Raw genomic sequence first — 16,736 nt, forward strand, 5'->3', positions numbered from 1 at the left:
GTCACATGGTAAAGATCGCATCAGTGGGGCTTAGCTTATAGTAACCTATGAGCCAATTATGACGCAGATCTAAGTAAAGACGAGCTTCCCTTAAAGAATGTGGAAACAGAGACACGAAAGACTTTTCATGTTTTATATGGCTGACCACTGCGAGAGTGGATTCGCCTTTAGAGTACGTGTCCCAATCACCAGCACGATTGGTCATGTATCTCAATACATATGCACTTAGATCTCACCAATACCTCGAGCAATCTGAAGGTTCTTTTGTGATATGTACTACGTCTTGTACAACATCGTGGGAAGAAAGAACAGTGAGTCTTCTTTGCGATCAGAATTTTTGAAGCCCCCACCTTCTCCTCGCTAATACAGTATAACCTGCACGTGTGTATTTTGAAAGACATACAATGCAGCTATGCAGATTGCAGTTACAAGCTTTGAACATCACGTCATACAATACCCGACAGCTATATCCTTGTAAGAATATTTTGACTTGAATTCACTAGGCTGGGTTTAAGGTCATTATAAGAGCTTTTTTTTTCTTTGTGCTCCATCAGGAAATTTCAAAAATAGATTTGCATGGAGTTCTTGTCAAGATCTTGAATCATCATCATTAATAATATGCATTTTTTGAAGGAAAAAAATGTCAGAAAAAGGCAAAGAAAGGATAAGACAGAATTTAAGCAGATTTATCGAAACGGCCTACCTTTATTTTATGCTACATTGTAGTTGATGATGTGAACAGAACAAGTGGGTTTTCACGTGAAATTTAATCTGTAGTTCGCTTTCGAAAACTTGATTCGTATCGAGCCATACAAATCCCTTCGTACAAATACAACTCAGAATTTCAATACTCCGCTGATGTAATCTAATGAGTGTATTTTCAAACCGGCATGACACTATAGGACGGCTCTAACAGATTTGTATCAACGTGAACTTACATGCACCACTTGAGGCTTAGAAAGTAGTAGAATTAGAATGATAAATCAAATCATAAGATATCATATTTTTAGAGCCTTTCAGAAAATTTGACGCTTCGGATTAAAATCTGTTTAAAGAAACATCAAAGACTTGAACTGCCTGAAATTTTAATCCTCATCAGTCTATCGAATGTGGTTTCGAAAAATCTCATGATCGCAATTCATTGCGAAACAGGTAACGATGTGATCGTTTCGCTATATGCTCTAGTGTATGAGCTTTTCTCTTTAAGTAAATAATTCACTAAAAGATCCCAATATTCTCGTTTTGTAAAACAAGTATCACATATCAATCGCTTAAGTCGCAAAAAGGATTGAAAATGATATATTCCTGAAACCTACCGCTTCTTAAAATTTATACCTTGAAGATTAATATAATATGGTTTCTTGTTTCAAAACATCTGGAAAGCAACCAACATCTCATTAAATTCATGAGTCTAAATACACAATTCTGCTTTAACAAATTTTGCCTTTCGACTGTATTGTGTTCATTTTGAGTCGCATTCAAATGATAAAGATGAATTGAGCAAATAAAATCCCCCAAGTAATCATTATTCTCTTCTACTTCGATCTTTCTTCAACTTCCCCCTATTCCCGAATCTATTATGAATCATTCTATACCGTTTTTTTTTTTGGTAGATTCATCTGATTGAAGAAGCGAGACTGTACAAATAACATATATAAAAAGCCTTTAAACAGCTCCTAGCTACGTACCAAGTGTCGAAACTCGGTCCGTACCCTTCCGTTATTCACGGCCTGGACGGTCCTCTTGGCCCGTATCTGTTTACGTATAAAAACAAAAGTATTGGACTACGTCATTGACTCCTAAGAAAAATCCAATAAAGGCTGCAGCCTCTGCTTTAAAAAGAACCACGCATTCTACAAATGCCCTTCAAAGTGCAAATGCAGTCAAAAACAAATTCACCTCGAAGGTGAATGTGCTCGCAGGAGGGTTCAAAACAAACAAGGTGAATCCGCAGCGAGACCCGGGATGGTGGAGAGGTTTAACCTCTCTGCTAGGGATGGTGGGTTAAAGATGATTGACCCCTTTTGGTGGTGAATTGTTGAGTACAAGATTCTGTATGTATTGGTGTTCTTGGAGGGGGGGGGGGGTTTGTCCAGGATGAGGTCGATCATAACGTCCGCAGTCTCTTATCCGTTGGGGAAGGGGAACTGTCTGGACACCAACTCGTTATGACATCTCCTGGGGTGAGGAAAGATTGTTCGAAGTAGTCCTGAGGATTGTTCATTGGAAGATAGGATACGGTGGCCCACAAAAACCTTCCTGAGAGGCTAGGACTTTTTTCCAGTGTGAAAAACTTTCCAGTGTTGTCGGTGTCAAATATTTGACTTTTGAAGAGAAGACCTTCAATGGACGTCTTTTTGTCGCGGCGTTCTGGCATGTTGCCTTGGCTGAAAGAGTCCATGTTTTCTTCACTCGATGGCGAGCGGGAGAGGATGTAAGTGGGGTGATCAGACTTCTTGTTGCCTGCCTCATGCCTACTCCAGCCCAACAGAACCAGGATTCCACAACTCCACTAGCATTGTCATCAATCCCAATCAAGTGAAATCCTAGAAATGCAGAAACAACTCACCCATATACACAATGTAACACAGTCACTATGTGTCTGAACCTTCATTTTGTAAACATCATACTGTCCGAAAATTCAGAAGATGGTTTCGTGGTCTAGTTGGTTATGGCATCTGCTTAACACGCAGAACGTCCCCAGTTCGATCCTGGGCGAAATCATTCTTTTTTTCCTTTCCAGAAGGGGGCCATGCGCACGGCTTCCAATGCGACCCAACAAATTAAACTCCGATTCCCACAAAACAAAGCCGAGCATACGCGTGTCTTAGCCTCCTCAACCTAGCGGCTCAAAAGCCATGTTTTATTTTGATTTTTTTTGCCTGTATGAAGGATACTGTATCACTCTGTAGATCTGACCAGGTTCCGGTCACCAATTATATACGTACCATGTCGATTCAGCCACTTGGATCTGCTTAGATTCGTGCATATACGATTACCCAGAAAAAGCCCGCGGCGCACTGCCAAGCTGTGACCTCGTGAAAACATTTATGAGCCAAACTCAAATGATCAGTTTTCACAGTCCTCAATCATTAATCTAACTCCTATCAAGCCCTGCGTGCTTGATAGTTCATTGACCAAGATCATTTATTCACCCTCAACTATTCTAGGCGATGCATTCGTGTAACTCTGGCTCCAATTGCCCAGACGGGTCTTGGCCCAAAACAGCAATTGTCGCACGGCGGTCTCCGCACCCTTTCGCAAAATCAGACGTCACCACAACACGGGGCACGGACAGAAAATTCCCCATCATTTCGAAACTCTTTCTTTACTAGTAGGCACACTCAAAACATGCACCAATTGACCGTCCCAGTTGGTGAAGCCAAAGCGGGCGAAACCGCCCCTAGAAGAAGAACCGCTCAAAAAGACGCAGCTTTGGAGAGACCCCTTGACTCCTCCGCAACCACCTTGCCCGAATTCTTCGAGGAGTGTGTGGCGAGACATAAGGAAAGGAAGGTCATGGGATGGAGAGATTTGATTGAGATCCACACGGAGTCCAAGAAAGTGAAGAAGATTATTGATGGAGAAGAAAGAGAAGTCGACAAAGAATGGACCTTCTATGAATACTCCAAATACCAGTACCAATCTTACAACAGCCTCTTGACTCAGGTCAAGCAATACGCCCATGGACTTGCCAAGATTGGCTTGAAGCCCAATCAGGTAGACAAGTTACACATCTATGCTTCTACTTCCCACAAATGGATGAAGACGTTCTTGGCATCGTCCTTTCAGAACATGTCGATTGTCACCGCCTATGACACTTTGGGCGAGCAGGGATTGATACATTCCTTGGTCCTGACTGGGTCCAATGCTATTTTCACCGATAACACGCTTTTGGGATCTTTGGTGCGTCCATTGCAGAAAGCTGAGCATATCAGGTACATCATCCACGCTGAAGACATCGACCCAAATGATAAAAGAGCAGGTGGTAGTATCTACAAGGACGCTGAGGCTGCAAAGAAGAAGATCTTGGAAGTCCGTCCCGACATCAAATTCTACTCTTTCGACGAGGTAATCGCCCTCGGTGAGGAGGATGCGCAAAAGCCCTTGGAGAACAAGGCAAAGCCTACTGACATATGCTGTATTATGTACACATCTGGATCCACTGGTGATCCTAAGGGTGTTGTTATCACTCAAGCCAACATTTTGGCTGGTGTTGCCGGACCTTCGACCAATGCTGGGAGAGACTTGGTCAAGCCTTCCGACCGTGTTATCGCTTTCTTACCCTTGGCCCACATTTTTGAAATGGTTTTCGAGCTTATCTGTTTTTGGTGGGGTGGATGTCTCGGTTATGCCAACGTCAAAACTTTGACTGATGCTTCGTGTAAGAACTGTAATTCTGACTTGTCAGAGTTCAAGCCAAACATCATGGTCGGTGTTGCCGCTGTTTGGGAGTCTGTCAGAAAAGGTATTCTTGCCAAGATTAAGCAATTACCTTCGATAGTTCAAAAAATCTTTTGGACAGCTTTCAAGCTCAAATCTACAATGTCCCAATACAACATTCCAGGTGGAAGTGTGTTTGACGTCATCTTCAAGAAAGTGAAGGCAGCTACTGGAGGAGAGTTGCGTTTTGTCATGAATGGTGGCTCTCCTATCTCTAGAGATACCCAGGTGTTCATCTCTACTTTGATTGCACCATGCTTGATTGGTTACGGTTTAACCGAGACTTGCGCCAATTCCACAATTGTTGAAATCAACAAATTCGAATATGGTGTTGCTGGAAGTTTAGTTGGTAGTGTTACTTGCAAATTGATTGATGTGCCCGATGCAGGGTACTTCGCAAAGAACAATCAGGGTGAGGTCCTTTTAACTGGTGCATCTGTCACTTCTTCGTATTTCAAAAACGAGAAGGAAACCAAAGACTCATTTACCGAGGATGGATGGTTCAAAACCGGCGACATCGGACAATGGACTGCCTCTGGTGCCTTGCAAATCATCGACCGTAAGAAGAACTTGGTGAAGACTGCAAATGGTGAGTACATTGCATTGGAAAAATTGGAATCTACCTACAGATCAAATTCCTTGGTTGCAAACATTTGTGTGTATGCTGACCAGAGCAAGGTTAAGCCAATTGCCATCATTTTGCCAAATGAGCCACACTTGAAAAACCTTCTTAAAGACGATAAGCTTGTCCATGCAGACTCTTTGCATTCCAAGGAACTAGGAGATTTCTACACAGACAAAAAGGTTATCGCAGCAGTTCACAACTCATTGTTGCAAACTGGTAAAACACAGGGTTTGAAAGGCATTGAACTTATCCAAAACGTGGTCTTGATTGACGAAGAATGGACGCCACAAAACGGGTTTGTAACTTCGGCTCAAAAGTTGCAAAGGAAGAAAATTTTGGAGGCTTATAAAACTCAAATTGACAAAGCCTACAAGTAGACTAAGTTGTTGCACTGGTTTACGTCTTGGTTGGATGAAAGGAAAAGAGGACATGTTATGATTCAAACGCCTATTTAATTGGGTGCAGCAATCGTTAGGTGTGCTTTGATATGAGCTCCAGTTGTTGTTTCTGAGTTCAACTCTTATCGTTGTTTCTGATTATATGATTGAAAAAAAAAAAATCAAAACTCAACCTCCGTAGACACCAGAGAACACTCTCTTGATTTGCCGTATGTCCATTTTCTCAAAAAGACACAACTGAAGCAAAATTCTTGCCTTAGGTGGATTCAAATATCCGCTAGCAACAAGATATGTATTATCATTCTTGGGAAGTCCACTAACTGGGATCATACCGTCAGTCGATCTTTTGGAGTAAATCACAGGAAGCTGATGCTCAGAAGAGATTTCACCGAGTAACTTATTCGTCAGGTCTGACAAAGACCCAGCACCCATGGTGGCCATGACGATACCCTGAAGCTGCATGTGCTCGACGGCTAATAAAATCAAGTCGTTGTTAAAGTTCTGGTGTGCATAGAATATGGCGACCTCGGGGAGACATCCATTATAGAATGCCGGAAGTTGGAAGTTTCTAAGCCCGCTGGGCTTCAGTGCAGGGAAGTAATAGTGAGCTTCACCTGCCACGAAATTTCCCAAATAACCGTGGCCCAAAGACTTGAAAGTGTCTAATGAGTTTGCATCTGTCTTACTAATATAGTATCCCGAGCCAATCTTGTCGTTGAGTGTTACCAATACCCCTCTACCCCGACTCTGTTTGTCGGAAGCAACAACGCATGCCTGGTACAAGTTAGAAGGGCCGTCAGCGGATACAGATGTCAGAGGTCTCATCGATCCGCACATCACCACAGGCTTGTCCATGAAATCCACTGTTGAGTCTAAGAAAAAAGCAGTTTCTTCGAACGTGTCTGTTCCGTGGGTGATCACAACGCCGTCAAAATTCTGGATGCTTTCTTGCACTTTACTCCGTAAGTGTAGAAGATGTTTGGTCGTGATTTCCTTAGAGTCGATGTTAAATACCTGCTCAAACTCCAACTCGCACGTGTGAGTCAAGTCGGGAACAGATGCCATCAAGTCTTCGATAGTCAAATCGACATGGTAGCCTGGTTGAGGAATTTCCAGGGCGCCTTTAGATGCAATTGTGCCGCCTGTGCCCAAAATCTTTATGATAGGTAATTTTTGTGATCCCACACTTGGAATCGAATCAATCGTGCTGATTGAGTTTTGTCTATATCTGACTGTAAATACCGGATGGAATCGGTCGCTATTATCTTCCTGTATTTCAAACGTCTCGTCGATATTTTGCAACGACATATTTGCAGAGAAACTGTGGGAATGGATACTCCGCATTTATGTGTATTTTGACACATTTGTTTCATGCTCATCGAAAGCGCCGTTCGTGTCACCGTTGTCCGCGTGGCACTTGAAGCTTTTAGCCGAGGGCACGTGATTCAGCTCCTGAAATGATTACTTGACACACTGATTCTTTAACGTTCTCGTGGCTAGAACAAGATGTCGCCTGAAAAAATGCAATTCAATGAGCCTCATGGAGCAGGCTGCTATTCATCAAGTTTTTCAAAGTGAAATGTAACTTTTTAGAATTTTACAGCTCAATTGTTATTTTCCAAAAAGTGTTCAAGTGCGACAGTACCCGTAATTCCTAGTGATATTTCTATGAGATACTTTTGAAAAAGAAAGTATTCCCAAAAAAAAAAAGTTAAATTGCCTATTCAACTTATACTTCTAGGCACTGAAAAATTTCGCTTTAGTAGCAAATCAAGATGATAGAAGATATCTTGATTTTAAATAGCTACTGAGATCAAAAATTGTATTGCACATTACCTTACACCCGTGCCCCCGCAAGTTCATAAAAGGGACGTACGTACAAGGCAACCGCATCATGCTTGACGAAACAGACAATGGGATTATTCACGAAAGACGTTGCCGTGGTTGACCCACCAAACAAAACAAAGAGAAAGATCTGTTGGGACTCTCGTGACAAGTTTTTTGACTGTCTTGAGAGCAACAAGATTGAAAACTCATTAGATCCAAAAAAAAGCGAGCAAGTCGAGTCAAGTTGTGGAGGCGAACGCGCCGAATTTCAGAAGAACTGTGTTGCTTCCTGGTTTAAATACTTCCAAGAAAAGCGCTACAACGATATCAAAAGGCAAAAATATATCGCGCAGTTGGAGGCAGAGGGTGCCAAACCTTTGCCTTTCAAGCTAGACAGGAAGTAGCTCCGTAAAGTCTGTTCGCCCTCATGTTGTATATAGTTATATTAATCAAGAAGCCGGAGGCTTTTTATTTTATGATGCAATGATGTAAACTGGTTCTCTACCAATGATTCTCTTTGGTTGTTCGCCTGAGACATCAAACACGCAACCCCACTCATACTGTCCCTTTTCCATGATCATAAAACCAATCTCTCTTTCGTAAGTTTCTCCAGGACCGATTGCATTTTTGCTTACGTGAGACTGTAGAAATCCGTTGTAAAGGATCTTTTGGTCGATTAATAAATCATGCTTCGTGGGTGCATTCAACGGAAAGGGGATATGTCTGAGCATTCCAGAGATAGAGCGCGTGGTATGATTGATCACACGAGTACGCAAAATGTAGAACCTTTCTCTCTCCAAATGAAGTCTGGAGTTTTCAGTCCCGAAAGCTTTGTCAGGTTTATCTTCGGAGAAAACTTCATGAAATATCAGTAGATCGTCATATAGTAGCGAATTTGTCATTGGAGCACTCAACCTAATCCGACGAAGATCTATCTCCCCTTCTTTATGGGAAGAATCGGGAGCTGTATTCCACCTAGCACTAAGAAGCTTGAGCAATTCTTCCCTGACCCAAAAGCTTCGTCTCACTTGTCGTTCTTCTTCGCGACTCAAAGTATAGTCTTTCACGAATTGTTTCTTACGCATCGATGGGATAGCTTTGAAAGGGTCAAAACTGTGACCTCTGATTCTTCTAACTGGAATGAACAACTTTGCCGATTTGTTGGGCAAAATGCACTTCTCGATCTGGAAATGTCTGGTTCCCAATTTGCTCGCAATTTTGGCAACTAGGCAGTCTTTCCAAAAATTTCTAACATCTAAGACCAATAAACAGTAGTCAGAGACATCTTCTGTAGAGGATGCGCTGATACTCAAAATAAATTCGTTCAAATCAGTCAAAGATTCTTGTGCTGGGCACCCGATAATTGAGGTGTTAGACTCGGAAAGCACATTCCAAGTGGATGAAAACAATGGGATGATATTACTCGCAGTTATCTCCAATGACCGATGGATAGAAATCAGACAGGGAACAATCAATTTCTTCAAGAAGCAATCCCCATGTGTGTCAGAAAGCCTTTTTCCATATTCGAGAATTAGCTTCAGTTCAGACATTCCACATTTCCCGATAATATCATAGTGAATATCCACCTCACCTCCAGGTGGTATTACTTTGTATTCTGAGGCAATTTCTGACTTATTTGTCACACACAAAGCTTTTCTTTCCAATAAAAGCCATTCAAGTTCGTACACTTCTGCTGCATTGAGATTGTTTTGATGGCTGAGACTTAACTTTGAGCTTATTGAATCAACTGTTGAGTCCCAAGGTGAAATTGACAAATAATTAACCAAATCATTCGAACAATTTTTTAACTTCAATGATGAGCTCTGAACTTCTCCCTCTAAGAGCATTACCCAATCGTTCGGTTTTTGGTTCTTGACAATACTTAATGTGGGTTGAGAAGTGATGGCAGTTAAAGAAACAATTTTTTTGGTAGCCCGATTTCCGAAGTTGCCCACCAGTAAATTGTGAAACATGTTCTCTAGGGTCTGGCTTGATTGATTTGGTATGTTGACTCGATAATATGTCAATTTATTCAAACCAGAGTATTTCTCCTGATCAATTATGGAGAACGATTGCGAGTATTTGTTTCCAAAATCCACTTCAAATTCTGTTATATGGAAAGAGCCAGGCTCCAAAGCCCTAAAGCTGATGATCACTTCCGCAGTCGAAATCGGAGGAATTGAAAATCCCTTTCCTGAGGTAATTCCATTGTTATCAAAAACAGTATCTTTTTTTCTTGAGGAGCCTTTCCCTCCATGGGCGGGTATTATCTGCATTTGACCAAGTTGTGATATGGAAGCAACCTTGAACAAAGATGCAACAGTTTCAAGCTTAAACCCATGTTGTGCGACCACGTGCATTGCTCGAATATCAAGACCGTAGTAGAATGGGTTTTGTAACACCACTTTCAATTGATGTACTTCATTTTGACAGATTATTCTGTCTGCTGTTCCCTTTTTGATGCCTTTGTTATATGGATCAAAAAAGACAGAATTGGATTTCAAGTCCGAAGTATTCTTAGATGCCAAAGGTACAAGAGAAGTGGATCGCAGCAGCACGATAAATTTGGCATCTCGAATAATAAAAGGGTCAGGGTGCGGAGCTTGGAGGTCGACAGCCTCTTTAGCTGAGATAAGGTTTAACCATGAAAGTTTATCTCGCAACTTGATCTGATCTTCCACAGGAAGACAATGAGTGAATTTGTTCAATGTAAGCACACACAACTTCATCAAAGTTGCATAATCTTGAAATGCCTCGGCAATGCGAAGACACACTTTAATGAGCAGGAGCTGTAGCACAATCCAGTTGGAATTATGTTTCGGGCTGAGACAGCTTGTGTCTTTCTTCTCATCAATATGATAGATATAGAGTAGAGTTTCTATGATATCTTTAAGGTATTTCGCAGATCCCAATTCACCAGATGTTAGATTTTGCTCTATAAATGAAGCTTGTGGAAGTAATACGTCCAATAAAAGGCGAATAACCAATCCATACTTTCTGTAGAGCCCCAAGTCACGATATATTGATGCCAATGCGCAATATATTCGGCATTGCTTAGTAATGTCTAGTTTGTTCAATTGCAAGGCAAATATCCGATCCATTTCGGCAACAATATTTTTTTGCAGTAAATTAAACTCCGCGCTGACTTTCTGACCATTTAATGATTCAAAACCGACCAACTGTTCAAGTATAGGAACTGTATTGCGCGATCTGGATAAGTATATGGTGACCATGAGTTTGGTATTTCTCAAAAGGGATTCAACATAGACGATGTCTGGAACACAGTCATCCACTTCATAGGTACTAAGTTTATAGTAATGAGAGGTCCTCAGTGTAAGAAGTATTAGAAACTCAATAATTTGAACTTGGGATACATCTATAATTGTGCCGAGTTGATGTGTACCTAAGCTCAAGGAGCTGCTTGTCGAGTTTCTTGGGGTTGTTACCAGAATACGTTTTCTGGAGACAATGTCTTCCATGGAGACTTTGCCGTTGCTCTTCATTATAGACGAGTTTCTTGATTTAGGTAGGTGGAGAACAGACGCGAACATTGGATTCTGGATTTGGAAAGGAAGTCCCAAGTGCAGAAGAATTGTTGCGGAGACTGCAATTCCCTCTAACGCACTTGCAAGCCATAGATAGTCATCTGATTTCTTTGAGTTGATTGCGGCATCAGTGAAATATTGAAGTGCGTCCTGTGTGCGGCCAGCTAGAAGAAAGAAGTTTCCCATGATCTTTGCTTGACGCCCGGTCTGACGTTGCAGAGATTTGACCTTCAGGTCCTTGACTGATGAGGTTACATTCTGGCCATTGGCAAACAGCGGTTTGAATGACAGACCGGAGCTGAGTCTTTTTTGTGCCAGGTTGATTGTGCGTGTCAAGACACTGCTATCCATGAGAGAGATAGGCGATCGAAGCGTGATACTCTCGTAAGAATATGCATATTCATCCAAAGATACTAAGAAGTTTCTCGTGATACCGCAAAGAACGGTCTCTATACTTGTTCTGATCTTTTCAGCCTCTTTACTAATATGAAAAATTTCCGGCAGTTCGCTTTTTTCAGTCAGCGATTGTTGGTAGATGATGTTATGAGATATAGCAGCCGGATGGTCGGCCTTCAAGGATGCTAGAGTATGGGTCAGATGCTGAGGAGAGGCCGGGTGAATCCCTAGTCCGATGACGATAAACGTTTTTCTGAAAGGCTCAAAATCTTCAAGAAAAGTCGTGTCGTCAGCATCTGGTTCCACCGAGGGGTTGTAGAAAATCCTGCCTTGCGAAAACTCTTGTGGGTTAAAATGACGGCATTCGGGAATAGGTGAGACGTCAAGTAGCCTGATATCCGTGACAGACTTGACAATTTCTGCATAATGGTGGAAGTTTTGGGGACTGATTTCCCCGACTGGCGTTAGAAAGACTCGGACCCGGGCAGGAGTGATGAATTTGAAGCTTTCCATGTCACATTCAGCGCAATGAGTCGAGTATTCCAAGCAAACGTCTTGTTCTGGAAGGCAGCTGATTTGGTAATGGAGAGCCAGTCGCGCTTTGATCATACTGTTGACGTTTGTCTGCAAGCCTGGGAGCACCTTGGGCTCTGGTGGTAGTGTAGGGCCCCAGCAGCGCGAAAGCTCACCTGGAGGTACTCAGTGAACGCCACTAGTTGAACAAGTGCCTTGGATATACCTCCATTTTGAAGCATACCACTCGAACACTTGCGCTGTGAATCCACAAAGTTGCCCCTGGAAATTTGGTGAAAGCTACCAGCACACAATCAAATCGAAATACGAAGGAACTTTCACCGCGTTTGAATCTCATTTTCTAACCAATCTACACGCTTGACCGAGAGACCCAAAAGCCACAGAAATATGCCCGGTCTTTCCTTCGATAACTACCAAAGAAACCAGTTCTTGTCGACCAGGGGATATGCACAGCCCAAGGCAACATCTACTGGTACGACAATCGTCGGATGCAAGTTCAAAGGTGGCGTGGTCATTGCGGCTGACACGAGAGCAACGGCCGGTGCCATTGTCGCCGACAAAAACTGTGAGAAATTGCACAGATTGGCGCCCAAGATCTGGTGTGCGGGTGCGGGTACTGCTGCAGATACAGAGATGGTCACTCAGTTGATTTCCCTGAATCTCGAGTTGCATTCCATGTGGCAGGCCCGCCAGCCCCGTGTGATCACCGCCTTGACAATGTTGAAGCAGCACTTGTTCAAATACCAGGGTCACTTGGGAGCCTACTTGATTTGTGCTGGTGTGGACCCCACAGGCGCCCACTTGATGTCTGTGCAAGCACACGGGTCTACAGACATTGGCGAGTACCAGTCGTTAGGTTCCGGATCTTTAGCTGCCATGGCAGTTTTGGAGACCAGCTGGAAGCCTGACATGACCAGAGACGAGGCCGTGAAGTTGTGTGCAGATGCCATCGAGGCTGGTATTTGGAATGACTTGGGTTCTGGTTCCAATGTCGACGTCTGCGTATTGGAAGTGGGCAAGGACGCAGAGTTGCTCAGAAACTACTTGACGCCTAACGTGAGATCAGCAAAGGCAAGATCATACAAATTTGCCCGCGGCACTACGGCTGTTTTGAGAAAGAGCATACGCGATATTGTCGATGTGGAGGAGACGGTGATTGGCTTGGGCAGTTCCGATGCAATGGAGGTTGATGCTTAAATAGAGTACTGATGACATAATTTACAGCTACTAGCGAACTGAGCTTGACAAGGCTAATTTTCCGTGGCCAATGACTCATGTTCAATTATGATAATAAAATAGGAAGTATGCATCGGCTTGAGTTCTCACCTGGCTGAGCGCATCAGCAAACAGTGGATTTTTCTAGAACCATGCCGCGAAAACGTTTAACATACCGCGGCTTTGGCTCCAGTTCTCACCGTACATCATAAATTGAAAAGCGTAGGCCCTCGCTTCACTTTCGTCGTATCATAATTGTAAAGAAACAGAAATGGTCGTGAACAATCCAAACAACTGGCACTGGGTGGACAAGAACTGCATTGACTGGTCGAAGGCATACTTCAACAGCAACTTGATTGGCTTGTCTGCTAAGACGGACGACAACAGAGACGTCCAAGTCAAAGCAATTTCTTCTCTCGAAGGAGATGTCGAGGTCTGTCAGAGAAAGGGAAAAGTCATTTCCATTTTTGATCTCAGAATTGTTCTTAATATCGAAGGCTCCTCGGCGCAGGACAAGGATTTCAAGGGAAGTATCACAGTCCCTGAATTGGCATACGACACCGAGGAGGACGAGCTTCAATTCGATATAAGCATATACAACGAGGACTCCGACTCTGAGAAGATGAGAATTGTAATCAAAAAGGAATTGGTCCCTCAGATCAAGTCTGTGTTGATGAACTTTGGTGGCGATTTGATCAAGGAACATGGGTCGGACATCCAGCATGAAAGTGACAAGGTCCACTCGAAACTCACCAAAGAGAACCAATCCGCCTTACAAGCAAAGGAAGCCAAAGACAAGGAACAAGCCCAAAAGCCAGCTCCCGTACCGTCGGCACGCCCAGTAACTGAAACCTCGAGTTCAAGTGTTCCAAAGTACAACACGTCTACCTTGCACTTAGAGCCTACATTTAACACAACTGCTGAGCAATTATACATCACTCTCTTGGATCCTGCGAGGGTGTCCGCCTGGTCCAGATCCAACGCGCAAATTCAAGCCAAAGAGGGTTCTGAGTTCCTGTTGTTCGGTGGGTCGATTTCAGGCAAGATTCTTGAGTTGGTGACCAACGAGAGAATCCGTCAAGCATGGAGACTAGATTCATGGAGAACTGGCCACTTTGCTGAACTTGACATACAATTGAAGCAAGGCGCAGGAGAAACCACCATGGTGGTCAAATGGTCAGGGATCCCCATCGGTGATGAGGACAGAGTAAAGGGTAATTTCCAGGACTACTACGTGAGAGCCATCAAGTTGACTTTTGGGTTTGGCGCAGTTTTGTAGAGTACTTCAGAAAAGAATAAATTGTTAGTTTCTAAGCCTACATAAACTGTCAGAATTAAGAGATCTTCCGCGTATCGGAAATGCATTCGCGACGGGTTCAGTTCCTAACCCACTGAGTATTCCAAGCAAACGCACTAATGATGAGCAACTCAAGTATCATCTGACTCGGAGCGAGCCCCGCATACACATGAGTTTATTGTCGATACAAGTAGCGGGGTCAAGCCCATGGCAATGGCTGGACCTGATCATTCGAGGTATTTTACGCCGAGCGAGCCTGCGTGTAGCGTCAGACGAATGTCGGATTGATTGGCCGAAAAGGCAATTCCGTTCCCAAGTTTTGCGCGGCCGTGGGCGCGGAAAGAATGTCCCGGAAGGGCAAAAAAGCGCCCGCTATCTCTGAACAGATCCCGCTATATATAACGGCAAATCTTTTGGCATAAGTAAACGAACAAGTTCATTTGAATCAACACTAAGACCACTAAATATGTCTACAACCGGAAAAGTACGTAAGAAGAATGACAGAAAGCAAGCCGGCTCTTTCGGAAATAGCTAGCAGTCAATTAAATTGGATGCTCAGTAACCACCGCAATCTTGCTTATAAATACCTTGGCGGTCATGAGATTTCTCAACTGAAGAGCTTTCAAGTTGGTCAGCTCGTGCGACCCAGTGTATCGGACAAACCGCTAACTATTAGACCATCACATGTAAAGCAGCCGTTGCTTGGGAAGCAGGCAAGCCTTTGTCCATCGAGGAGATCACCGTGGACCCACCAAAGGCTCACGAAGTCAGAATCAAGATTACGGATACCGGTGTCTGCCACACCGATGCTTACACTTTGTCTGGCGTGGACCCAGAGGGTGCATTCCCAGCTATTTTGGGCCATGAGGGTGGAGGAATCGTGGAATCTGTCGGTGAAGGCGTGACCAATGTGAAGGTTGGCGACCACGTCATTGCTCTCTACACAGCCGAATGCAAAGAATGCAAATTCTGCAAGTCTGGCAAGACCAACTTGTGTGGCGCCGTGAGAGAGACCCAAGGAAAAGGTGTAATGCCGGACGGAACCTCGAGATTCAAGTGCAACGGAAAGGAACTCTTCCACTTTATGGGCTGCTCCACATTTTCGCAATACACTGTTGTTGCCGATGTTTCCGTGGTGGCTATCAACGAGAAGGCTCCACTTGAGAGTGTCTGTTTGTTGGCGTGTGGTGTTACCACTGGCTACGGTGCTGCCACTGTGACTGCCAATGTTCAGGAAGGCGATACTGTTGCTGTTTTTGGTGCGGGTTGTGTTGGCTTGTCTGTCATCCAGGGTGCTGCATCCAGAAAGGCCAAGAAGATCATTGTTGTTGACATCAACAACAGCAAGAAGGAATGGGCTGAGAAGTTTGGTGCAACCGACTTCGTGAACCCCAAGGAGTTGCCCGAGGGCACCACCATTGTACAAAAGTTGATCGAGATGACTGACGGCGGATGTGACTTCACTTTCGACTGCACTGGTATCGTCGAGATCATGAGACAAGCTTTGGAGGCATGCCACAAGGGCTGGGGTCAATCGATCATCATCGGTGTTGCTGCTGCCGGCAAGGAGATCTCGACGAGACCTTTCCAATTGGTGACCGGAAGAGTCTGGAAGGGTTCTGCTTTTGGAGGTGTCAAGGGTAGAACTCAATTGCCAGGTATGGTTGAGGACTACATGAACGGCAAGTTGATGGTTGACGAGTTCATCACTCACAGACATACCTTGGACAAGATCAACACTGCCTTTGACGACATGCACGACGGCAACTGTGTCAGGGCTGTCATCAACATGTGACTCGCACGGGCAAAACTTTAACTGATAACTACATGGGAATTATGAGAATAGCGTATATATGAAACTTTATTCAAACCGCAGGGGTGCTTGGTATTACATATCAACGCGAAGTGGGCCCTTGGTGTCTTTGTTGTACACGCAAGACTGCAAACTCATCGGATTATTGGTTACTGTTGAATGGGAAGACATGGCATCCCAAACAGTCGAAAGCCGTGTTTGCTCACGGGCTTTTACAAATAGAATGCTCGGGCTGCGCGAGAAATAAGTACTATAGTAATGATGCTCTCGCTAGGAGTCGGGTACATTCGACTACCCAAGCTTGCGATTTTCCCAGGCTGTTTTAGTGAGTCATACACCATGCGTCTGAATGGGGGTAATATAGCACAATGACTGAGCTTCTGTACTTTGAGTAGCCCCGTTATACCCAGAACCCCAGCATGCTACAAGGATATAAGGATTATAGACGAAAGAGAGCATGCTCTATGACTATGTTCATGGATGTTTGGAGGACGGACTGCTTTCTAAGTTAAAAAAGACCTTAACATTTGTTAGCTGATTTTACACCACCAGAATATGGGTGAAACTTTAATTACTTTCGTAATTCTGAACAGTCTACGAAATCTGCTCTCCTGGCGTGCCTTGTTCATATTAGTTGGACCGT

The 16,736-nt window shown here is 43.7% G+C and overlaps 8 protein-coding genes and 1 non-coding gene across 9 annotated transcripts; 6 read left to right on the top strand and 3 right to left on the bottom strand.

Moving 5' to 3' along the window:
- Positions 1–2,085: 2,085 nt before the first annotated feature.
- METBIDRAFT_33021 (uncharacterized protein) lies at positions 2,086–2,575 on the bottom strand. The gene has a single exon (XM_018856193.1). The coding sequence runs from the start codon at positions 2,399–2,401 to the stop codon at positions 2,108–2,110; it is 294 nt and encodes a 97-aa protein (XP_018710557.1). The 5' UTR covers positions 2,402–2,575; the 3' UTR covers positions 2,086–2,107.
- Positions 2,576–2,650: 75 nt separating this feature from the next.
- Positions 2,651–2,724, top strand: METBIDRAFT_t189. The gene has a single exon. It is a non-coding gene; the product is annotated as a tRNA-Val (tRNA).
- Positions 2,725–2,897: 173 nt separating this feature from the next.
- FAA4 (long-chain fatty acid-CoA ligase) lies at positions 2,898–5,627 on the top strand. Its single transcript, XM_018856194.1, has one exon. The coding sequence runs from the start codon at positions 3,352–3,354 to the stop codon at positions 5,443–5,445; it is 2,094 nt and encodes a 697-aa protein (XP_018710558.1). The 5' UTR covers positions 2,898–3,351; the 3' UTR covers positions 5,446–5,627.
- On the bottom strand, positions 5,616–7,055 carry METBIDRAFT_33023 (asparaginase). Its single transcript, XM_018856195.1, has one exon. It carries the CDS (start codon positions 6,772–6,774, stop codon positions 5,635–5,637), a length of 1,140 nt encoding a protein of 379 aa, XP_018710559.1. The 5' UTR covers positions 6,775–7,055; the 3' UTR covers positions 5,616–5,634.
- A 39-nt stretch (positions 7,056–7,094) lies between these two features.
- On the top strand, positions 7,095–7,731 carry METBIDRAFT_211731 (uncharacterized protein). The gene has a single exon (XM_018855043.1). It carries the CDS (start codon positions 7,380–7,382, stop codon positions 7,695–7,697), a length of 318 nt encoding a protein of 105 aa, XP_018710560.1. The 5' UTR covers positions 7,095–7,379; the 3' UTR covers positions 7,698–7,731.
- A 35-nt stretch (positions 7,732–7,766) lies between these two features.
- On the bottom strand, positions 7,767–11,747 carry METBIDRAFT_45262 (uncharacterized protein; the record flags this gene model as incomplete). The annotated part of the gene is made up of 1 exon (XM_018857900.1): positions 7,767–11,747. One exon carries the CDS (start codon positions 11,745–11,747, stop codon positions 7,767–7,769), a length of 3,981 nt encoding a protein of 1,326 aa, XP_018710561.1.
- A 408-nt stretch (positions 11,748–12,155) lies between these two features.
- Positions 12,156–12,965, top strand: PUP1 (proteasome core particle subunit beta 2; the record flags this gene model as incomplete). The annotated part of the gene is made up of 1 exon (XM_018859042.1): positions 12,156–12,965. One exon carries the CDS (start codon positions 12,156–12,158, stop codon positions 12,963–12,965), a length of 810 nt encoding a protein of 269 aa, XP_018710562.1.
- A 289-nt stretch (positions 12,966–13,254) lies between these two features.
- AHA1 (Aha1p) lies at positions 13,255–14,262 on the top strand (the record flags this gene model as incomplete). Its single annotated transcript, XM_018857857.1, has 1 exon — positions 13,255–14,262. The coding sequence occupies one exon, from the start codon at positions 13,255–13,257 to the stop codon at positions 14,260–14,262; it is 1,008 nt and encodes a 335-aa protein (XP_018710563.1).
- Positions 14,263–14,504: 242 nt separating this feature from the next.
- FDH3 (bifunctional alcohol dehydrogenase/S-(hydroxymethyl)glutathione dehydrogenase) lies at positions 14,505–16,362 on the top strand. The gene is made up of 2 exons (XM_018855042.1): positions 14,505–14,764; positions 14,957–16,362. The coding sequence occupies exons 1-2, from the start codon at positions 14,747–14,749 to the stop codon at positions 16,073–16,075; spliced, it is 1,137 nt and encodes a 378-aa protein (XP_018710564.1). The 5' UTR covers positions 14,505–14,746; the 3' UTR covers positions 16,076–16,362.
- Positions 16,363–16,736: the final 374 nt, after the last annotated feature.

Source organism: Metschnikowia bicuspidata (assembly GCF_001664035.1).
Source record: "Metschnikowia bicuspidata var. bicuspidata NRRL YB-4993 chromosome Unknown METBIscaffold_5, whole genome shotgun sequence".
Taxonomy (NCBI): Eukaryota; Fungi; Ascomycota; class Pichiomycetes; order Serinales; family Metschnikowiaceae; genus Metschnikowia; species Metschnikowia bicuspidata.